This window comes from Zosterops lateralis (genome assembly GCF_965231275.1).
Source record: "Zosterops lateralis genome assembly, chromosome: 3".
Classification (NCBI taxonomy): Eukaryota; Metazoa; Chordata; class Aves; order Passeriformes; family Zosteropidae; genus Zosterops; species Zosterops lateralis.
In genome coordinates this window covers 18,140,814-18,165,471 of record NC_139764.1, presented here as the reverse complement: position 1 = coordinate 18,165,471, position 24,658 = coordinate 18,140,814, and the positions used below count along the sequence as shown (strand labels likewise).

Genomic DNA, 24,658 nt, shown 5'->3' with positions numbered 1-24,658 from the left:
AATTATAATTTCACCCACCAACTTAGAAGTCTTTCTGATAGCAGCTCTATCCACACTGTTCTAATGAAGGTTATACCACCAGAGCCATTATTAATACCTTACTTTTCCACCCCTTACACTTAATAACTCAGCTTCAGGCTGAAACTTGGCACAAAAGGTCGCAGGGCTGATATAATTATTTTATAATGCCAAACTTCAAATAGAAAACAGTGTGGGACCCAATCCTGAAGTCCTAAGTCAGGTTCTGCTTTGTTATGTTTCTTGCCTGCATTTAAGGTTTTTTGGGAGAGAGGTTCCATTGACCATGTTTAGGTAGAAACTAATGCCACTGAAATCAGGTGGACTTTTGGTTTGTTTTGGTTTTTGGTTTGTTTTGTTTTTAGGACCTCAGGATTTGACTCTATAGACAAATATTGTATTTTATTGCACAGTTTAGACAGTTCTCTTAGTACTGAATGCATGTGGATACTGACTGAAAGTTTTTGGGTAGTGGATTTAAATCTCATGGTGTGTTGGAAAATAGTTCATTCCCCTTTAAAAAACTCTTATTTTTTCTCTTTTTCCTTGTAATACAGCAATTCTGTTGCATGCTTAATTCAAAGGTTGATGGCTCAGAAAACACCATGGCCTAATCTAGGCAATCTATCATGGTTTCATGAAGAAAGGGCCCTTTAAGCATCTTGGGGGGGAGGAGAAACCCTGGTTACAGTGTAAGGGAAAACTCAAAGAAGATAAGGCCATGGGAGAAAAGCTGGGTGAATTCCTTGGCTTGGTGTTCAGTATCATGGGACTTTGGAATGTTTCTGTATCTGTTGCTGTTCGTGGGTGAATGAGGAGGAGGGATTATTTTAAATGAACATGCTAGTGAAAAAGATTTTAGGGAAAAATGGGATTTTTTTCCAAAAAAAAATCTTTCTTTTTTTCTAGAAAAAGATTTTAGGAAAACACAGCAACAAAATATTGGGATTATGGTATTTGCTCATGAGTTCTAAAGCAGATCAAATATGAAAGTGTCAAACTGCTGTGCTATGTTAAAAAGCCTCTTAATTGGTGTCATTGCTGGACAAATGGAAGATGAGAAAATGTAGTGCAGATTTCAGCAAGTGAATATTGGGAACTAAAGACCAGGGAGTCTGCTTTTCCTTAACTGGAAAATGGCTAGAGGGCCAGAAGACACCTGATCACTCTCCCTACTCTAGTCATGGGAAACACAAAGCACTGAAAGGTTTCTTCAGAAAGTTTGTGGCAACAACAGAGGCATGATGCCATTTATCAGACTGTCCGGACTGTGTCATACTGCCTTCTCTAATTTTGTCAGCCCTGCACCCACCATACAGTGAGTACTTAACTCCTGTGCAATGGTGCTGCAGCAGCTGCTCAGTATGTGTGATCTCCTGATGAGGGAAGTATTTTATGCCCTAGTCATTAATAATAGCAATGCTCCCTATCTTAAGACTGTCAGGTGAATCTTGTGATTTTTTTTTAAAATTTTTTTTTTAACTTCCAGTTCCTAAAAAGTAAAGCCATTCAATCTTTGATTTTTTGAATTTAACTCTTGCATGTGATGAGACTAATGGAACATTCATTATCAAGATTCTGAAGTGAAGCCTTGATATATCTTTAATCTTCATGGTTAAACCTTTTTGCCTTATGGACACTTGGAGCTGGTGAAGAAGTAGGCAAACTCCAGAAGTTTATTTCCAAAGTCTGTTTTATCAAACTATATCTGAAACATTATTAAAATTAAAAAATACTGTTATTTTTCATGGGTTAAAAAAAACAACAGCCGTATCTGGAAATGTGAAAAATAATTGTCTTTACATTCTTGAACGAAACTATATCACTTCGCTCTCCTTCAAAAAAGGAAACACACCTTCACAGATCAGTTTGAAATTGTCCTTTATCTCCTGAAAGTGCTTTCATGGACTTGTAGTCTGAAACAGATTGTTTCTGTGAACCTGGCTAGGCTGCCTTACCTGCTGCAGTACTTTCACCTCAGTGGCAGCAGTGGGACTCATCCAGCATAGGAACTGTCAGACACTGTTGGAGTGTTCTCTGGGCAGGCAAGGATTATACCCCACCTATGAGGTCTTGCACATTTTTTCTCTACACCTACAATTTTTGAGTCTGCTTCTGCAGGTCAGGCTGTGGGCACTTCCCAGGATAGACACAACTCCAGAGTATCCCACAGGGAGTGACTGGATAGAAGGAGAGGACAGGCAGGCTCTGTCCCCGTGCCCCTGCAGCTGTATCAGATGCACCACACATGACACAGCTGCCTGCACACTAAAGCGCCCAGTGTGTCCCATTAAATCTGCACCTGCTCAAGAAGGTTTTCAGCTCAGCCTTCAGATGGGGGATGTCAAAAAGCCTCTGCAGTACCATCAAAACCCTGCTGTTCTTTTTGAAACTAAGCTGTGCAGTGCTCTTGCTGTGTTACCATGATTTGCCATGGGTGGCAAGCATTAGAAGGTGTAGACATAACTGAAACACCCATAACATTGTGAGAGAGTCTGCTTGTCTATGAGCCTGTTCTGGAAGGTCATACTGGGCTTTACCTCGTTGGCACTGGTCAATGAATTCCCATTTCATACAATTTCCTTGTTCAGCTGCAGTTTTTCTTTATATCAGGCTATGTCCACCCCAATTGTGTATCTATCAAATAATAATAAAGCGATTTCTTGTTAAAGGAAGGAAATACACACTGAGCTCTGCAGCAAAGGCAAAATGTTTAAATCATTGTGTTAATTCTCAGGCCTAATTTTAAATTGTATTAGAGAGAAATATGACTTGAAATACTCCAAAAAACTGGCACAATACTCTGAAAATATACTCATGAGGGTCTGAATGAAACTTGCAGAAGGCAAATCATTCAAAAATATGACTGGGAATGCTTTATTTGCTCTTGTGATCTATTCTGTGCAAAGACCAGCAGAGAGTTACAGTGGCATTTATAAAGGTTAAAGTATTGCCTTTCTTTTCCTTTACTTTTTACCATTTTTCCTCAAGTTCGTACAATGTATTTTCCTGCTTTTCTGTTTTTAAGTGTAACATTATTTAAATGTGTATGAGTGCATTTGTGTTCATGTGTAGGTGGTAGAATAGGTAGAGAGTACAAAATAGCAATGGATGGAATATGGAATTAAATCTACCATTCAGATGAAGACCTTGGACTGATAATGGCAGCTCTACAAGCCACTTATGAATTTATTCCCTCATAGGTGAAATTAATTCCTGTTCTGCAAAGGCTTATTGCAAGTGCGTATTCCTCTGTTTATACCTCAAGGAAGTGAAATAATAGTTCACTTATTTTTATTGTGTTAAGATGTCAAAATTTATCTCAGCAGCTGCTGTTTCCACTGTAGCATTTTCACTTTAAATTAAATTTCTGATGTCACTGGCATTCTGACAATGACTGTGTAATTGGGCCATGGAGCTTAAAAAGAGGTACTTGGAGCCTATGTAGGCAGTGTTGTCAGTCCTACTCATCTACATGTGGTATTAGGATCTCCTTCTCTCTACCCAGAGAGTCACAGTGAAAGGATTTTGTGTCCTATGTAAGACTCCATAGTGACTATGCAAGAAATGTTCATTTGAAAAATTGTATTTTTGTTTCAAATGTCTTTTTTTTTTGTTTTGTTTTGTTTTGTTTTGTAATTTGTCATAGTACTAACTGAGTTTTCAGAGGAAATATCTACACATTTTTAGTAGTGATAGGCACACTATGGCTAAGCATGATTGAATATCCCTTAAGATATTTTCTCCCTTAAACTGATGATGGTCTGATATCAAACCTGAAATCAGCTACAGGATTTTGTTTTACAAACAATCTTTACAGGCTGCTGCAGTGATACTTTTGCACTCAGTCAGAAGTCTTGAGTTTTAGTTGTGATAAAGACCTCCATTTTTTACTTCTAATTTTATGCCAATGAAAATATTTAAGTATCAAAGGGGACTAGGGCTTACTGATGCTGTAATGATTTAATGATTTTTAATTCTACACTGAAGAATACATCTCAAAGCAACTATTTTTTTTCTTTTTAAGCAAGGAAAAGGCAAGATTAAGAAAAGCCTGCTTTAAGTGATGGTTGAGCACAGTGTGAGTAAGCTGCACTGGCAAAGGCACAGAGGGAAAGGAGTCATGAAATGAAAAGAGCAAAATGCTAGATAATTTATTACACACAAGTTTCCAGAAGTGGGAATGTGATTTCATTTAAACAGCAACATTTAAGGACTTTGATTGTATGTATGATTTGTTTTCATGGAGTATTAGTACATATTGACACTTTTAAAAAAATTTTAGACCTTTGGTTATTGAAACATCTGTGGAATTTGTTATCCAGAAGAACATTTTATAAACTTCAAAATGTTTCACTCCATATGAACTAGTGTAAAAAGAAACTACCATATGCTAATCATTTCACGTAAGTAGCTATAGAGGCAGAAATACATCCAAAAGTTGAACAGATTTTGATTTTCTTATTGCAGATCTCTTCAAATCAACTGGGCATCGCCAGGACAGCCGAATGGCATTATCCTGGGATATGAACTCCTACGTAAAGTGTGGCAGAAATGTACTTCATTGAAAACTCTAAGGAGCAGCAAAAGTAACAGAATGTGCATCTCATTAGAATGCAAAAAGGATGAAAATATCTGTGGAGAAGTGTGTTATCATCCAGAGTCGGAGGTACTTCTATACTAAATTATGTATATAATGAAAACAGTATTTTTAGGAAGAGGTATATAAATCAAACCTCCAGTTATCAGAGAAAAGGAAGTGGAGGGTTCTGCTTCTTTTGATACTTTAAAATCAAGGCTCTGATAGGTATCTTGAAACTCTTTAAGATCTGCTATAGATGTTTGAGCTCATTTATGGATATCTGTGTGTTAGTCAGCCAGTGACAAGTGATTCTAAGTCTTTGTTTCTTGACCTTATCTTTCTTTTTAGGAGAAATGGGTAAACATTTATGAATGTGTTCATTAACACTTTGGTTTGGTGCGGTGTTGAAGGGAATCTCCAAATTGTTATCATTGATAACATGCTGGTTAAGGGTAGAAGTCATCTACACACATGTGAATTAAATTCTTTGCACAGGAAGCTACAAACAAAACCCATGTTTCAAAAACCCTTCAAATATGTTGCAGGTCTGGATGGGGACTTTAGTTTCTCAACCACTACTAGGACACCTCACTTTATAACATTCTGAAGTTTCTTTCATTCAGAAAGCTTTGCTTCATGTGTGTAGTTCATCCCAAGAATTCAGGCTAGGGTGTTCCCGAATAAATCACACAAGCCATGGATAGTGAAGTTTGAGGAGTATCACCTCTTGAGTCCACTGACACAGTACCATTGTAACAAATTACGTGGTGGATATGCATAGATCTCAGTATGAATTTTTGCATCCTACTTGGGACAATTGGCACCAAATTTGGAGGAGCTGTTGACTCTTTTGAAGGCAGAGAGGCCTGCAGAGAGACCTCAGCAAATTAAGAGAGATTGGCAACCACTAATTTTATGAAGTTTAACAACGGAAAGTCCTGGATTTTGTACCTGGGACAGGGCAACCCCTGTACGTACATGGTAGTTCATATGGCTCCTTTAGCATTGCACTTGATCACTGAAAGGCCCTAGGAAATTTCTAGGTGTATGCAGAATTTAAAATATGCCTGCAAATCTATAAAGGTGCTCTCTTGTGTGAGGTTTTACTCCTCAAATGCTGCATGACAAATGGTGGTTATTAACATGGCTTGCTGGGTTTTCTTTTCCCCCCTCTTAAATTATTCCTTGACTAAATGCTTAATGAGCAAATTCTTCAGTAGAGAAGATCTATTTAGATTCAGCTACAAGTGGGTAACTGTTACATGACAATGATGAGCAACTCTGAATGGAATCTATCGTGATTTGTCAGAGGCATTTTTAAATTATGGCTATTTTCAGGTTAATCTTCATATGAGTTCCTGTTTAGAAGTAGGATCAATAGCATAGCAGGAGTCTGTAATGGTTTTTATTGACAAATGAGGTAGAAAACTCTTAGTTTGAAAGTAAGATTTAATGTCATGAAATAGTGTCTCTATTTGTCAAAGACATCATCACATGTTCGGTGACTAAAGCAAACAATATGTATTCACAAGATTCCCTGTCAGACAAGACAGTAATTAAGGGAGTGAGTTATTTGAGGGGTTCAAATCAAAATATAAATTATTCCAGCCAACACAGCTTTAGCTTTTGAATTCCCTTGAAAGCAATACTGTATTAAATATAAGTATTTCTGAAATCTTGTAAGAGAATTATGGGCAGCCCTCTTCTCTAAAGGGTAAAATTATTTTTTTCAGGTTTCTGGCCTGGTATACTTTTACTACATCTTGACATGTGCATGAATTAAATTTGTATTATATTAGTTTTAGAAGTTTGCCTCTTGATTTTCTTTTTTTCAGTCTTCATACATTTATTGGTAACTCTTTTGGCTTGGAGAGTGTTCGTTTATTTTTATAGCTTCCTAGCTTTCTAATTTTTTATAATTAATTTTGCATTACGTTGTTCTAATGGTCTCTCTGTATTCTCCGAGACTGTGGTTAGGAGTGGGTGCTATTCGTTAGGTAATGGATATATAATAAATGACTGGAAGGTCCACAGGAAACTGAAGCACTCATACATAAAATGATATGGAGGTACCATTTATGGGCGAATTGATTAAAATTCCCCTCCCAGTTCTTTGTCTGGTTTGCTACATGTATCTACACTTGCCATCCAAAATGTCTGTAAGGGACATCTACAGAGCTCTTGGTGACTTTTGTGCCTTTTAAACTGGAGTCTGTGACAGGGACAACATAAGACAGTGGCACCTCGCTCTCATATTTTTATAGAACTCGCTGTCAGGCTTTATGCTGGTGTTTGTGGTCCTTGAATTTGACTGTCTGCTGGACAGACGTGAAAGGCAACACTGACCAGTGTACACTTGTTCCAAAAGTCTGTTATCCCAGTGCCAGCTGCATTTCATAGAATCACAGAATGGTTTGGGTTGAAAGGGACTTCAGAGACCATCTCGCTCCAACCCCCTGCCATGGGCAGGTGCACCTTCCACTAGACCAGGTTGCACAAAGTGCTATCCAACATGAACTATTTACTACACATTGATTGTACAGCCCAATGTGAAGAGATGCTGCTAAGAATTAAATGCTGAGCAGCTTTAGTAATGTTCAGATCCAGAATAAAAACCAAGTTTTTTGATGATAGACTGGTCAGCAAAAGCAAGCAGTTATGTATAGACAAATAAATTGTGGAGTTCTCACTTTTGCTTGAGTGACTTACTGCACCTTGTTTACAAGACAAAATTTGGATCTAATTTCCCTCTTATAATTTTCTTCAATTCATGAACATAAAGTGAGAGAAAAACCAAGCCTTTTGTGTAAAATTATTTCAAGATATGTCTTTGGTTATTTATTAATCTTTCCTTACGGATTTTTGGATTACATTTGGCATCATCAGCTTGCTATTGTAAAGCACTGCAGAAAAAGAGGGATTTGTTATGATTCGACTACATAAAAGATCGCCAAAATATAATCCACTCCAGTAAAAGAAATACCAGAGTGTATTGTCAGTGTGCAGCAGAGTGGAATGCGGGGACTCTTAATCCAACACTGGCTGAGCTGGGTCCAGCCAAGTGGTGCAACTCTGTGAGAAAGGCAGTGGGAACAGCCTGGCTGCCAGGCTGCCCTGCTCTGTGTGTTCTGCATTTGGGATCCGGGTTAGAGCCTCTGCCTGGGACTGTGCTCTGCAAATAAACCAACTCACTCAGAGCCATCTGGGGAATCTCTGAAAGGGCAAGTGACCTTTTCACTACAAGGGACATGTGTACATGCACATTCATGGGCACATGCGGGCCTGATATTAAGCCCAGTGATGACCAAACGTTTCTCCCATCCTAAATAATCTTTGCATCAGATCCTTACTTCTGCTTTCTAGTTGTTATCCAGTTTTCTGCTTTAATGTTAGGATGTTCTTTGTTATTTTAACTGAAGCTAACACATTGTTGTTACTAGTATCCTTACCCTGGTGTTTACTGAGATTTGCATGGATTTATTCCTTGAGCACAGAAGAAATTTAGAAATATTTTTGTGTTTGTATTTTTGCAGAACTGAGATTACACTCTGATGTTGAATTTTGTCTGCTGCTAGGAGGGTCCCTATGTCCTGTGGACCTTTTACAGTGACAAACTATGTTGCTTGAGTATTCCCAAGCTTCCAAAATTGTCAGTCTTTCTCTAGCTGTTTTCAGCAAGATGTGATCCATAACTCCACCCATGTGTGAAGTCTCATGATCATGAGGTTTGCAGAGGTACTTCAATTAACAAGGGACTGTGCCCGAGTTTCACTCATCAGGCAGCATAATCTCAGTGTCAATAGGAAAGGCATTCTTGTATTATCCATGGAGCTACCAAACTGTGCATCTGTTTTTACTGACATGCTGAGGTGAACTCTGAAAATAATGAGAACAGGTACAGTAAAAATGTAATTAAAGGAGTGACATAAAGGCTAATAATTTCTGCTCACTTTGCATAGTGAGTCTGAACATCAGTGGTTAAAACAGTCCTGAATGAAGGTGTTAATACAGCTTCAGCACTTCTTATTTTCAGGTGCAACAAGCTGTATAAATCTGCAGCTAATGAAGTAATCAAATATAACTTAATAAGAAGTACAGGCTTACCCCTTTACTCATTGTAATTAATGTGCCATTTATTAAAAACCACCAGCAGGACTCTTTTTTAGGGACAGGAGGAGTAAAACAATGGCTTGATAGCTAACCTCAAAAGCTGTCAGCAGTGAAAGGTAACACATCTCAACACTGGTGGTAGGTAACCCATCAATATTTATGCAAAATTTACTATTAATGTTAGCAATATTGTGCAAATTCTTTTCAAGTTCTTTCAGGCTTAGAGTGCCTTTAAAAATATTACACTTCTTGTTGTAACACACCTGAAAGACAGGAAATGAAAGCTGGAAGGTAATATATACTTATTTGTAACAGAATAACAATAATTTCTGGTCATGGATTTTGGACCTTAGTCTGTTTCAATTACCAAAAGACAACAACAGTTTGGGAAAAAAAATGTATGAGTAAGTATACTTAACTCAAAAAGGTGTCTGTATAGATTCAGAGATAATTTAAGTGAAAAAAGAATGAGCCTTGCTAATTTAAAATATTCCCTCTCACATGAGAACATGATGGGTCAATCATTACTCTGGTGTTTGCTCCACAGGCAGAAATTTTTAATGAACTCCTGTAGCTAATAGGAATTCCTGAGAGTGTTTTGTGAATTGCTATTTCACAAAGTGGCTCTGGCAGCAAGCGTTTGACAAGAAGGATAAACATGGATGCCTAGCACATCTGTTTATTTGAGTAAATCAGTCTTAGCTCAACTGGCATGTGTCCATAAGGCCAGATAATATCCTTCAGCAAAGTCTTCAGCAAGCAGAGGGATCAGGGATGACACAATTGTAATTAAAAGAAAGTTGCTTAGGTAAGTTTGGAGTATTTTTAAAAATTGTTACAATATTGTGTAATCCTGCCTGCCAGATTTGATATCGAGTACTCTGTGCTAGCGTCATGGCTGACTGGGCCTTTCTCAAGCATCATAATAAGCCTTTCTTTGTGCCCAACACTTCCCAGTCCCTGTGCTCCTGCATCACAGTCCCTCTGTGTGCTTGGGTGGGAAGAGAATGACAGGATTGATTTGTGAGTTACTTTGTGAGGTTACTGATATTTTTAAGGGCTCCTGTGACAGCTAAGGATGAACATCTTGTATCCTCTCCATAGATAGTAAAGATCTTCTGGTTACCAAGTGTATGTTGAGCATCCAACCCTCTTTACAAGGGTGAGATTGCCAACCTGCCTGAAATGCTGGTGTCACCGTATTTGTTCATTCCAGGGCTTCTCCTTCCATGTATAAGATAACCCCACCCAGTTGAGAATGTCGCATTTAGATGTAAGATGAGCTCATAATAACCTTTTGCCACTGTACCTTTCAATTCATCTGCTTCTCTTCTTTTTATATGATGCAATTTTAGCATTACTTGAATGGTTTTGGGGGTTTTTTTATGGATTGATAGTGCAGAATCCTTGGGCTGAGTATCAATGCAAATAGAAACTATCTCTAGAGGACTGCCAAAAAAGTGTTCTTTAACAATTTACAGCTGACTGCAGAGGATGTTATGAAACTACATAATAGCACTAACTATATGAATTGGTAATGCCAAATGAGAGCCTGAATGTGTTTTAGAACTGACTGGGCCCCTCTTTGGGAACTGTCCATAGGTTGTTGAGAAATACTGAGCATCTTATGGAATTTTTAGCAAGTAGCTGCTGAAACTACTGTAACTCATCTGCATGTACAGCTGGGGATTTTGTGCAGGAATTGAGGAGGAGAAAGAGAGGCACCAATAATAATGCAATCTTACAAACAGTGTTTCAAACTGAATGCTGTAGAGTTAGTACTAAAATGGCCCTTGCAGTGTTGGTGTGGAATATGCAGAGCAGCCCTTTCTAGAGAGGATTCACAAGACAAGTAGCATTTCTTAAAACTGGAAGCAGTTCATGGAAAGTAAAATGGCTGCTCAAGCATTTGAGCCTGGATAAAGCCAAAGATGTGCATTTTTCTTTAACTGAAAAGTGGAAAGACTGTGTTCAGGTGAAATTTGAGTGGTGGCCATCACTGAAAAGAATGAAGAATGGGATGACAAATGAAATCCATGAAAAGAAGAGGTGGTATTGGGCCAGACAGATCACAGAGGGAGACACCAGACAATCCCAAGGGGCACAAATTGGGATCAAGGATGCCCAAGGAGCATTTGTTTGACCTCCTTTTGTGCAGGCAGGTACAGAATCTCTGACTGACAACCTCAGGTTGCAGTTAAAAGGACAAGACAGAGGCATTTTTACAAATGTCGAAAACTGTTGCTAAAGGTGACCTATTCTGAGCAAAGTGGCCCAATAGGGATGTGGTTTGTGTTTTTATGAATGCTTTTAAACCACTTGAAAATACAGAGAGACCAGGTAAACTTTTAGGTTTCTTTGGAGGCAATAGTAAATGAAGAAAATGTCAGCCTGGAGTGCATGCCAGTCATTGCAAAATATCCAAAAGCTAGGAAGCAGAGAAGAGTTCTAAAGCAGAGTTTTATTTGACAGCTAATGATCTGGAAGAAAGAACAGTAGGTTAATTAAATTCATAGATTGGTTTATATTACCAGTGACAAAATGGACAGGAAAAAACATATAATAGAGTCTACAGAGATCCAAAATTCCTGAAATTTACAAAATTCAGCTACCTTGGTAGTCTAAAATAGATACAGAAGAAGAAAGTGCATTGGATAAGCAGAAAACAGTGTCATGATTCAAAGCATATAAAATTATAAAACCTTAAAATAAAATGAGGAAACAGGAATCTTCTCTGTCCTACTTCATGTTAATTGTGGGTTACCTATTGTTTATGTATTGTAAATTGTAACTTCAGAACCTAACCTAATACTCCCGAGAGTCATGAAATAATGGCCATTCAAAAGTGAACAAAACAAAGGATCATCCTTCTGAAGTCAAAGAGAGTTTATGACATCAGCAAAACAATTCTTTTGTATGTATATTTTATTAACATTATAAGTATAATACAAAATAGATGCCCTGAGCCTAATAATATACATTTTTTAAAGTTTTTTTTCTCAGGTTAAAGTACCTAGGTAAACAAAAGATCCTTCAGAGGAGCACTTTCTCTCTTTGTTGCTAAGCTAACCTGATTTAGGATGTGGTAAAAGTCAGTAGTGGAAGAGGTCCACTTCAAAAGAAAATAAAGGAAGAACTCTGTTCTAACATCTCAACTCTACTGCCAATTCCATTTCATGTTCTAGCTGGAAGAAGCTGATATAAGTTGCCCTGACTGTAGGTTCCAAGTTTACTGTTTTTTATGGTTATTCTACTGACTGTGCTGTATGATTTTCTGAGTATTCAGTGTGCCACTCCCTTGACACAGGAGTAAGTGTACAAATAATTATTTGATTGTTCATGCACATAAATTTTCTCGACAGCACCTAGAAAGAAGTCCACAGTTAAAAGGCCTTTTCAAAATTAATTTCCATATAAATTTTATTTTGAAAAAAAAGAAATCCTTATATAAATCCTATTCTCTTGAGATCACGTTGTCTGAAGAACTGTGGTCATAGGTAAGTGATTGTGTGCTATAAAAAGAAAATTCCACTTGTTTTTATGTGGAAGAAAACCCAAGAGCTCATATTGGGAAATACTGTTTTTCAATTGTAAGGGTTTCATCATAAATGAAAAAAAAAACCCCGAAACCAAAAAAAACCCCAAGAACTGAGAAGAAAAAAAAAGGGTCAGGTGATGGTAGACTAAATCCACGTATTGCAATCTACTCCACACTGAGAGACTCAAACAGCCTGCAAGGCATATGAAGATGATTCATATTAATGGACAATTTTATTAAGGTGCAGTATGGTTGAAGGCCACAGAATAGCAGCATTCTGTCAGATACACAGTAGTTTATTGAAGTCTGATAATGCTGGAGGGCACAGAATTTTAGCCAAGTTACATTTTATTTGACTGCAGTCATATTAGTGTCTGCACTAGGATACATGTTTTTTCATACACATGGTTTTGCCAGACAACACATTATGTTCTGTTTAACAGATATTGCCTTACTGAATTTTTCTCTCTCTTTCTCTCTCTCTCTCTTTTTTTTTTTTTTTTTTTTTTTTTTTTTTTTTTTTTTTTTAACTACTTCTAGGTATGTTGTAATGGAATTCTGCACAGCAATAAACCTGGCTTCCAATGCTGTGAGGACAAGTACATTCCATTTATTCTTAATTCACCAGGGGTTTGCTGTGGTGGGCAGATACATGCTGTGCAACCAAAACATCAGTGCTGTGGCGGTTATTACACCAGAGTTTTAGTAGGTAAGAGACAACTCCTTTCCACTGCTTGAATGAAACAAAACAGCAAAGTTGATGTATTTGTTAAACCAAGGAGAATGAAAACAATAAATGTGAGATTTATCAAGATATCTAGATGTCTTTGAGACTTGTGTTCAGTGCAAAGAAAATTGCGCTCTATCTTCTAAATAGGGTACACTCTGTTTATACAAGAAGGGCTTAATTGATGAAACCTGATGATTGGGTCATTTCCCAGAGAACTAATTTCTGCCAAACTATACTTAATTGCAGTAAGTGCTTCATAATGGGGAGGGCAGTTCTGCTTAATAGGAACACTGTCAGGCAATTTAGTGGTGAAGTTTAGTTCTTTGCTTGACTTGACCCCACATGATTTTCCGTAGCTATTTATGTTGTGGAGCAATTGTTAGCATTTGGTGTTGATATTCTGGATTACATCACTTCTACTTGTTTCTACATTGTCTACTCTTTGTTTCTACTAATGTTACAGATCAAAGTATACCTCCCACTTGCATTAACTTTGATGGTAATTTATCCTTTTCTTATTCTCAGAGCGGTTTGGGAAGTTTGCCAAAACTGTGCTTCTGTGTTACTGTCCAGAGTTTGGTTTTCCAGTTTGTTGGTGGATCATTGTTGATCAGTAAAGGGAGGAAAAGGAGGAGGAGAAATCCCTTTCATGATGCCAGTGTTCAGAGCATATAATTCTTTGTAGGCAATTGTCAGGTCAGGAGCTAAAATGCTTCCATTACTCATGAGCTGGCACACATTCCGTAGGCTCAGAAACGCTTGACATTTTGCCAACATGTTCAGCACATCCCAAGTTCTGATCATTTGAAAAGTAATTCATATATCACAATATTAGAATGCCTTCCATGATGTCATCAGGAAAATGCTATCACATGGAAGAGCCAAAGAAATGTATTTTGCTGACCTCATTAATCTCAGTGTACTGAAAAGGAGAGATTATACTGTGACCTCTGTCCCCATCCAGTGGTCTGTATTAACTAGCTTAATGTTGTTTACATCAAGAAAGAAGAGCACAGTAGAACAAAATGTCTTATGTCTGAAAGTAGTTCTTGTTCAGTCAGCAGTCCACAAGCACGAAACAGTGAGTGTTTGAACATGATTTTAAACAATTTTTTTCTAAGTATTCTTGCTGCATTATTTTTCTATACTCTAAAGGGCAGCAACATGAACACTGTTGGTCACTTTTTTCTTTTTTATTTTTATAAATATGCTAATAACCTCAAGCTAAATGTTAATGTGGGTCATTCTTTGATAAGGATAACAATTAACTCGTAAGACTGCATAGTAGTTTTCAGAGGGAGAACATTTTCAAGCCTAGCTGGAATGGATCCCATTTTGAGAGGTTAATGAGAAGGTTACTGATCCTTTGTGTCTTATGTCTAATAGTTCTTTAAAAAAAATAGTTTTATTTCCAATAGATGTAAGCTACATTTTGGGGTTTAATACTTTCTCTGTGTAGCAACTAAATTAGCTTCCAAGCAATGCAGGAAAATATGATGAAGTACCTAGATGGCTTATATCTATTATACTCTAAAAATTTGTTCTCAGCTTTTTTTGTTTGTTTGTTTGTTTATTATTGACTTTCTTTGATAAAGTTATTTATACAGGGAACTCTCTAAGCATACATATTTCCCAGATGTTGTTTGGCCAGCTCAATAGCTCGGGATGTGCTGAAGCATACTGGGCTGGAGGCATGAAGATTACAAATTAGGAAGGCAGAATCTCGGTTTTCTGAAACAGTAGTGCACAAAGAAGTGCAAATATCCATCCCTGGACTAAGATGGGAGGCAGAACAAATATTGCTACTACCATCCAGACACTTCTTTGGCATGAAATGTGGGGAGAAAGGAAAACACTCTCCTCCCTCATCTGTTACAATCTCAGCACTTTTATTTCTGACAAAAGCTGCACTGAATTTGGAGGTCCCTGTCTCTAATTCCCAACCTTTCTTAAGAAAAGAACTTGAGATATTGCTTTAAATAAGGATGAGTTTTAAAAATCAAAACACATTTCTTTGGTTAACATTCAGGTCTCAAAATACTTTAATCAACTCTACTAGCCATCTTCAATAGCAAAAATCCCCACTCCTCCTTCCGAATGACATTTGAGCCACAGAAAACATTACAACACAGAAAAATAATATAAAAATATAAGAACATTGGATCAGCTTAAGTGCAGACACTAGTGAATGAAAGTTATAACCATTTATCAACATTTTTGTATCCTTTATAGCAGTATGTACTTTGTTCATAGCCCATAGCTTATTCCAGTCCACCCCACCCCACCATTACAGTGTCAGTCTCATTGGCAGTCTTATCCTAAGGTCTTTTCTAGAAAAAGCTGATGATTTTGCTTAAGTAACAGCCAAGTTCACCAATTGTGATGGTGGTATTTAATTTTTAAAGTGAGTTTAATCCTTAAATTCTCTGTGAGATGAAGTCCTGAGCGACACTCAAACATGAGAAATGCTTTAAGCATTGTGAATTAATTTATCAAGACAAGTTTGAAATGATTTTGAAGCAGACGAGAAAATTTTTTGCCAAGAATAAGTAGCCTGATGGTTCTGTTAAACACAGAAAGAATGTGCTCTCTTTACTTTGTAGCTGCAATTGCAAAAGGTTTTTAGCTGTATAATTGTCATATCCACAGACATTTTCATTGCTCTTCTCAGCTTTGTCTCTGTCATGCTTGTCTTTTGATAGTTTACAGAGTCTTAACCTGAATTAAGGAATGCACATTTCTTTAATCATATTACAAATGAATATAATACTCCTATAGCATTCTAAAGCACCGAATGACTCTGCTTTCACATGGAAAGTTCTGTACGTGAAGCTGTGTGAATCCAGACTTGTTGCTATTTGATGAAAGCCTCTCAGGAATTTCAAGAGCTATTAATGGATAAAATCTTAAATTGTATTCTTATATTGACAGGAGAAGTATGTTGCCCTAATGAAGAGGAAAACAGAGTTTCAGTTGGAATTGGTGATTCCTGCTGCCAGGGAATGCCTTACTCCACATCAGGCAATCAAATCTGCTGTGGTGGATCCCTGCATGACAGTTTCAATCAGCAGTGCTGTGGTGGAAGGGTCATAAGCATGGACTCGGTCTGCTGCGGTGATGAAAAGGAAGGGACTGCGTACAGACCTCTCACAGGCAAGTGATAAGTCTTCAAGAAAAAAAGGCCCTAATCTTTCTAAATCTCTTATGACACCAGCTGTTCAAAAGTGACACACTCAGGTTTAAAATGCGTGTTCCAATTTGTTAAAATGTTGTTGCACTTCAGTCACCTATTTTGCTCTACTACAAAGTGCTAAGCTTTCAGTAACCTTCTTTGCCTTTGTGCAAAAGCTGTAGGGGTTGAAGAAACCAGACAATTCAAAAGGAGTGAATGATTTTTCCCTATGCAAGTCAGGAAACAGGACTGGTCCCCTCAGTGAGGTTAGATTGACCACCTTGTGCTGCCATGCATCCCAGTGCAGGGATTTTCTATTTGCTCTGGAAATGTGGGGTTAGTCACCTGGAAACTGAAGATTGCAATGGTGTCTGCTTGCTGGTCTATGTCACTACCTTGTGTTCATCCCTCAAGTGGGGCTGAACCTGCTGTAGTTTAAAATTAACAAAAATTAATCCCCAGCACTACTCACTGGCTCATCTGGTGTGTCCCATTCATTTCTTGGAAGCAATAGGAAATTACTCCATCATTCAGAGGTATAATCTGAACCTACTTCCTTATAAAACACTCAGTGACTCAATGAGGACAGACATTGAAGGTATTATTGCAAAACCTATTCAGGTATTTTCATGTATCTTTTCTTTCCACAGTGATTATACAAATTATATCCCATCAACCTTAGACTTTCTCAGCCTGACAAAAAGACTTCAGAATCTATTGTGGTGTGAAAAGGGAGCCTGGTTTCAAAACACAGAAATAATGAAGGTTTAGTACCCAGCTATGTTTGGTGTACAAAGCTGAATGATGGTGTGTGCCAGTTTGAGCCTCTAGTTGTACAACTAAGAATCTTAACGTATAACTAAGAATCCAGATCTGAAGGTTGAACTCCTTTCCACAAAAAATAAGCTCTGTCTTCAGCTAATTTTTTTTGTATTCCCTGGATCCTTCACTGGCTCTGGTATTAGGAGCACCCTAGTTGGGCGCTGTCAGGATGAGCTAATCAGATGAGTATTGCCATAGTTTCTCTGGTTTCCGTGCTGTCCTTTCCTTCCACTGGCAACTCATGGTGTGAGCTGGGAGCAGCACTGCTTGCATGATTTTAGTTCCCTCTCACTGTGATCCCTAATTGTGCTTGATCTACAGCATCCATGCTTTCAATACCATCTTTGAGCAAGGCCCTCTTGCATAGCCGTGCATTGTGCCGCTGCCACAAGACAGGGCTGGCTCATAAAACATCTCTTTATGTACTTTATTACTTAAACTCTTTTATTTGCCTGCAGGAGCCCTTTAACAAAATCACATTGAATTGACTTTCTCACACCAAATCAAATCTCTCTGGTCCCAGTTCAGTTGTCTTTGTCAATATGTATTTTATAAATGGAGTGAATTAACAGATGCTGTTGGAACAGAACTGCTGGGGTAGCGTTTATGTTTTTACTGCTCTCTCTGGGCAGATGAGTTGTGTAGGAGTGTAATACAGGTATCTTGGGATGAAAGTTATGTTCTTCATTTCAGTATATATGTATTCTTCACATTTTTTCCCTTAAATATATATATTTAAAAAACCTTTATATCTCTCTTTTAAAAATGGGTTTAGTCTACAGCGCTCGATCATTTACACTATTTTTCTCAAGAATGGGTTGGGATGACATTTTTTTGGCTATTAAAAAAGAAAACAGTGGCTTTTTTCATTGCTCACGGGTTTTCTGTGAGGACTTTACGCTGTGAGCCAGCACACAGCTGAACACAAATACAGGTTTGAAAGATGAATTAGTACCACAGTTGAAAAGAGATTGTGTTCTTTTGCATTAGGCGTAGAATAGATTGTGGTTTCTTCTCATATCATATAGATCATACTCAATTGGCTTTTGCTTAATTTCTTGGAGTAATTCAGCCTTGCTAAATACATCAAGAAAATGCACAAGCCAGACACAAAAATCTACCTGCTCCCTATCCTAATTATTGTAATTATTCTAATGGAAAGAATGCTCTTACATAAAAACATAATTTACTTATAATTGGCAAATGGGTAAGTAGAATTTTACAAGAATATGGTGATTGGAAGGCTGATCTCATTGTCTGGAAGGGGAAGAGGTAACAAGGGTGGTTTTATGCAAAAGCTGAATTGCTTCTGAAGCACTGTTTTGCACTTGGCAATGAATGCCATAGCTAAAAATCCAGTGACATTTTAAAGCTTTTGATTGAGAAGTTTAAGTCCTTCCAAAAATGGTGTACGAGAAAAACTTGATCACTAAAAGTGCAAGCCTTGTACACAGTCTCATTTTGTTGCATGACTAGTTCAAAATCAGTGTCTTTTTGCTAAATCTAGATCCAGGTTTGCACTGAATGTTGGTTTAAGAGCTTGAATCATAGAACTTTTTCATTTGTCATTGCATATTTTTTTCAGAGAGTCTGCCCTGCAAAAAGAGATTTTCATCCATCCCACATTACTTTTTTCCTCTTTATTTATTAATTTCTCTTTTCTTAGGTTTCCTTTTTCACCCCCCGTTGGCCTTATTTAGTGGGGTGACCATAGAGACATCTACTGGCAAAGGCTGGCAGTGGTGTACATGCACATCCTGAGCCCCACTGCTGCTGTGTGATTATCCAAAGTTCACTATTTCTGGCTGTAAAGGATAATGTCAGCTAAAACCATGCTTAGATTTTCTCTCTCTCTGTCTTTCTTTTTTTTTTTTCCTTTACTTTTAATGCCACTGTACTGACATCCCAGACTCATGAAAGATGATGCTTTGTACTGTTGTGGTTCCTGATCTGTAATAGTTGCAATACCCGCATGTAAGCCAAGGATTTTTGGAGTCGTTTGCAATGTACACTGGCTCTGCATTTTGTTGATCCTCTATTCTGGCTCCAAAGGCTAAGCCTTTTAATACTCATTTTTTCCCTTTTGAAAGCATTGGTTTTGCAGATTTACTAAATTAGTAATTCATCACTCAGCTAGGTTTATAAATTTTTTTTCAGTTGCTGGGGATGAACATGAAATAATTGTTGACAGAAATCAGTGTTAACAGGAAGTGTTTTTTCCAGCCCATGGATTTTCTTTTTGTTATAATGCATTACGTGCCTATGAAACATAAATATATAAAATATGACACACACATTCCAACTGAGTTACAAACACATAGTTTACATTTTGATATTTTGCTGAATTCAGCAACGATTTATAGGAATTTTTGGATCCTTAAGCAATTGAATAAAGCAATTTTTTGAAGGCAAATCAATCCATCAATATTACATGGTCCTATTTTGTTTTTCTTGGAGCATATTTAAATATTGTACATTTGAGGTGTCAAGGTTCAGGAGTCAAGTGCTACATGTGATAAATTAAGGAAAGGTCAGAGGCTATGCAATGCAGTTTCAGAAGATTGTCTACCTCTGCCTTTGCAGCTCATTCATGCTGAAGTGATGCACTCTGGGAATTACTACCAAACTCTGCTCTGCAACATCTGCTCTCCCTAAGTGAGTTAGTGCACGTCAGACATCTTTATGTCAGAATATTGCAGTGATGGATGCAGTCTTCAGAAAATGCTGCATAAAAATCTGGTGTGCCGTTCTGGCCATTAAGTGAAATTACTATTTAAATTAATGGCGCTGTCACAGTTTATCTGTGCAAAGAATGAACGCTGATTAGGGTATTAAGTAATTAGCAATTTATCACACTGGAACAAGGTTGATAATAATTAAAGAAGTAATGGTTTACCAAAGAAACTAGAAAGGGAGTCACTTCTTGTTATGTGAGTGAAATCTTGGCTGAAAAATTTAATTCAGTTAAACAATGATGAGGTTCACAGTGAAAGAATACAGCTTTGTTTGTTTCAATAGAAAAACAGTTCATTATCAAAATTTTAGTTTGCCTGTCAGAAGTCCCTTGGGGCTGTCTGCTTATTAGTATTGAATTGAGTCATTTTCTGCATTAATTTTCTTTAAAATTGGTAGAATCCTAGGAAAATTTGGAAAAAGGGTGGGAATAAGAGGAAATATTTTACCTCTTGGACAGCTGGTGATCGCAGTTTGATTGCCCTGAATAGAACCAGACCTGAAAAAAAGGTAAAATATGCAAGAAACATCACCATTTTTAGTCATTCCAGTGATTGGAATGAAATGTTCTGAATGCTTTAGCAGGATCATACCTTTAAAGATTAATTTTCATTATATATGACTTCTAAGAGAGAGGTGCTGCAATAAATAGCAGTGAAAAAAGTGGCCATTCTTGCACGTGTTTTAAATGCCAACATATGACAGGAGTTGCATCAAACACAAACTAATTTGTATATGTAACACTGTATCACAGCCCTGGTTTTTGTGTGATACCTTTCTAGTTCAATTAGTAATAACATTTATTTCATTTCCAGTTATAGAAGAGTTTGTAGTGTTTGGTTCTGAGTTAAAACTTTCCCATTTCCTTAGATGGTGTTGGATTCAACATTGGTATTTCTTGTGAATATGCGGAAAATGGCAGTGGTTATGATGTGCTCTTTTTTAAAAATGAAATTATTAAAACCAGAAGAAAAAGACAGTGGAATTAATTTTGGCATCTTATCAATCCCACTGTAGAAATGGAAATTATATTTAGATATTAACTTCTTGTAGATTAATTCTCCATATTAGATGACTAAAGCTTCACTGTAGGTATTTTGTGAATGGTCTGTTCCATTCTAGGTACCTAATATGAACCCCTATTTTAAAATATAAAATATATGATAAATTCTGGAATGCTGAGATGCACTTTTGGAAGATTACCTGTGTGAGACGCATATGAGGAAGACCTGAGTAGAAAGTATATGGAAAGCTTTCTCAGTTTTTACATCCCACAGGAAATTTTCATCAATAATTCATCTCCAGCTTCCTGTGGCTGGTACACTGGTGTGGTATTCCATAGCAAATTTCTTTAAAAAGTTCAGGAGTGGTGAGCGTTGATTGTAGGGGACCCTGTTTATTTCTCTAATTCTTGATTGTTTTCAGTAGGTCTGGAAGTCTGGAAGTTTACTTCAGTCACCTCATGTTTGAATTTAATCTCACTTTAGCTAAATCTGCATAATTCCAGCTGCTAGTAGGCTTATGCCAAGATATATTACATTGTGAGCTTTCTCTTTTCTTATCTATCTATTTGTGTACCTAAATTTCACATTCCGTTTTTTTTGTTTGTTTGTTCATTTCAGGGATGTTCTGTTGTGGGCAAGAGTACGTGAATAAGTCAGATACCATATGCTGCTCAGGTTCCAGTGGTGAGTCCCTAGCACATGTTAGAAAGAATGACCAAGTGCCAGTAAAATGCTGTGAGACTGAACTTATTCCAAAGAGCGAAGAATGCTGTAATGGAGTTGGATATAATCCTTTGAAATATGTTTGCTCTGACAAGATTTCAGCTGGAATGATGATGAAGGTAATTGATAGAAAATCTCTCGGTAGCTCTGATTTGATGATGGAAAGGGAAATACACTGTTCATAACTATTTTTCTAAAATAGGAATATAAAAACTCCTGTGTGCATTATTCATTTTCACATTACATCCATATTAATACCGAATGAGTTCGCCATGATTGATGTTATTGCAATGAATTCTAAAGGAATTAATAATGATTAGCTGCCTCTGTGAAGTGTTGCCCAGCACTTCAGATTAGTACAGTGGCTAAAAGCTGGCACACTAACAAGACTGACATATATAGCCAGTTTCCATTCTGTGACCACTGTTTCTGATGATGTTTATTAAGTGGAAATTAAAATTGGGCTGGCCAGTTCTGAAGTATAAAAATACTGTAACCTTTCAATTTGGGCAGGCAGTAGGACATGATTCCCCAACCCCCTAAAAAAAATCCACAAAAAATCCCCAAAAATAAAAATAAAGCAATTGACATTTTCTTGATGGACTTAGTCCTGATGCTACAGAAAATCAGTGGCCATTTTGGCATAAATTTCAGCAGTACTAAGATAGGTCCTTTCATGCCTACATGAATGAATTACATAGTTTATAGTTTATTCTCATTCTATTTTAATGTAAGTGTAAACTAAACACCATAAAGGTTAATTTGGTCTTTTCCAAATGTGCCCCATGACTGTAGGCATCAGCATGAGGTAATTTTGCCTTGCAACTCCAAGATGAATTCAACAGAAATCTTTGAGAATTAGCATCTTGGTGTTACACATAAGCTGTAAAAATGTTCTCAATTGTTATTATATATATGTTATTGTATTATATATATGTATATTCTTTTTATAAAATCATATTTATATTTATGGTAAAAGAGAGAGAGGGAGAGAAAGTGAGGGAGAAAAAAGAACATTGGATATTGTGAATTCTACAATATGGAAATCAGAGAGATATTGTGGACTTTACCAAACATAAAAGTAAAGTAAGACAGACTCCATCCTGCCATATTGCAGGTGTTCCTATATCCTTAGTTCATCTGCTAAGTTAATACAGAAATATTTCTTACATCTTTGCCTTTTCATGTCAAGGTTTTCATGTAATTTCATTTTCAGACTGAATAATTTTCTCCTAGAGAAAATCCAGGCATTGTGATGAGTCAGCTGCTGTTCCTCAATGCATTGTATTAGTAGCTCATGCAAGGCAAAAAATGGTTAATGAATTCTGGTAGATAACACACCAGATCCCTGCTTAGGTATAAAGTATAAACAAAGGAAGAGCTTTGTATTTCACTTACCCACAGTAGAAAAGAGATAGCAGTGCTGGCTCTCTGATATGTATAGATTTACTAACAGCAGAAGGGCTGATAGTCTGACACATTCTGAAGCTACTTTACATGGGAATCCAATCTATCTATATCCTGCATCCTATATGGATATCTATCACAACGTAATTTTTTGTGGAAGTGCCAAATTTGGGAAATTAAATTAGCTGAAGTTCCTAATCAGCTGAGAAGCTAATTTTAATAGATGAATTAAGGAATCATTAGATAGTATCTGTTTGGTTTTTCCTTCTTAAGTTTATGACCTAATGGGCAAAAATATTTGTTGCAAATATGGCAATACATTTCTTTCTGCAGCAACCTATATTTTATGAGAATTACTGCTCTCTAGCTTATGGTTTGGCAAAAATATTATTTCATGAATTTTAATGGAAAGTTGTGGATGTTCAGTGTATATTTCTGGGAATTGTTCTTTATGGGTTAAATCTTATATATTTATGTTTGCAGAGGTCCTCATATTGCAGCAAAGCTTCTGTTTAGGAGTGATGTGCACAAGACATGATTTATATAGCCCATGGATAGAGTTCTCAGCCTTAAAAGCTGCCAAGGACTTGCACAGAGCCCTCTTGTGTTCTTGGCAAGCTGCATGAGGGGCTGGGAATTTGCTACTGATTTGCCACAGGATATCAGTGCAGGAACAGAATGTTCAAATTCTTGGATAAAATCCTGTTCCCATTGATTCTAGACTCTTCTGTTTTCAACAAATCCAGCCATTTGTGCTTCCAGTAGTTAAAATTTGTGATGCTTTCACCCAAGGACTCTAAAAAAAAATCTGTTTCTTTTAGAAGGGATTATAAAAGCATTAATGATCGAAGACAGTAGACAGGCCAAAGGCTGAAAGGGTGTCCCATATGCTAGAAATATCGATGTACTCAAGGTGGTTTTTGTGTTGTATAATACTAATGGAAGCTTTAATATGGAAAGGGAAATATGGGAAATATATTTAAGTTTGCTTGTGTATTCCTCAGGTAAAAGAAGAATGCAAGGCTAATGTCCTTTGCCCTTTATCTAAGGAGGAAACAGCACACTGTGGAAAGTGTGACTTTGATCCTAAGGAGAATATCTGTGCATGGATAAAAGGTTCACAGGGTACTACAGAAACAGAGGTAGAAGCAGGTGCAGGTGTGTGTCCAGCAGAAGAGGAAACTGTCTACACAGGAGGCCCAACACAGTATTCATTTACAGGTAAGAAAAAGTGGCAGACCAGACTGGTGATTTGCTAGTATAGTTAATTTGCTCTGGAGGAAAGGATGGCCTGAATGCTATCAGATACTCTAATTAAATGTGAGGAAGGACATGGAACTTGTAAAGCAAGTTCAGAGGAGGCCATGAAGATGCTGAGGCTGGAGCACCTCTCCTCTGGAGACAGGCTGAGATAGCTGAGGTTGATCAGCCTGGAGATGAGAAGGTTTCAGGTGGACCTTAAAGCACCTTCCAGTACCTAAGGGGGGTCTTCAAGACAATTGGAAAAGGACTTTTTGCAAGGGCAGGTAGTGATAGAATAAGGGTGAAGACTTTGAACTAAAAGAGGGCAGGTTTCGATGATATATTAGGAAGGAATTCTTTGCTGTGAAGATTGTGAGGCACTGGAACAGGTTGCCCAGAGAAGTTGTGGTTGCCCCATCTCTGGAATTGCTCAAGGCCAGGCTGGATGGGGTTTTGAGCAACCTGGTCTAGTGGAAGATGTCTTGCCCATGGCAGAGGGGGTGAAACTAGGTGGTCTTTAAAATTGCTTCCAACCCAGGCCATTCTATGATTCTATGAATTGTAGTGAAGCAGAATT

General features: G+C 37.3%; 1 protein-coding gene across 1 annotated transcript in view; it reads left to right on the top strand.

The window, feature by feature from the left end:
• USH2A (usherin) overlaps positions 1-24,658 on the top strand; it is a gene marked incomplete at its 5' end in the record, with an annotated part of 372,289 nt that overhangs the window by 264,524 nt on the left and 83,107 nt on the right. The window contains 5 exons of the mRNA XM_083856830.1: positions 4,489-4,687; positions 12,789-12,957; positions 15,910-16,131; positions 21,328-21,551; positions 23,844-24,060. Of these exons, the coding sequence (XP_083712956.1) occupies positions 4,489-4,687; positions 12,789-12,957; positions 15,910-16,131; positions 21,328-21,551; positions 23,844-24,060 (1,031 nt within the window). The remainder of the gene's footprint in view (positions 1-4,488; positions 4,688-12,788; positions 12,958-15,909; positions 16,132-21,327; positions 21,552-23,843; positions 24,061-24,658) is intronic.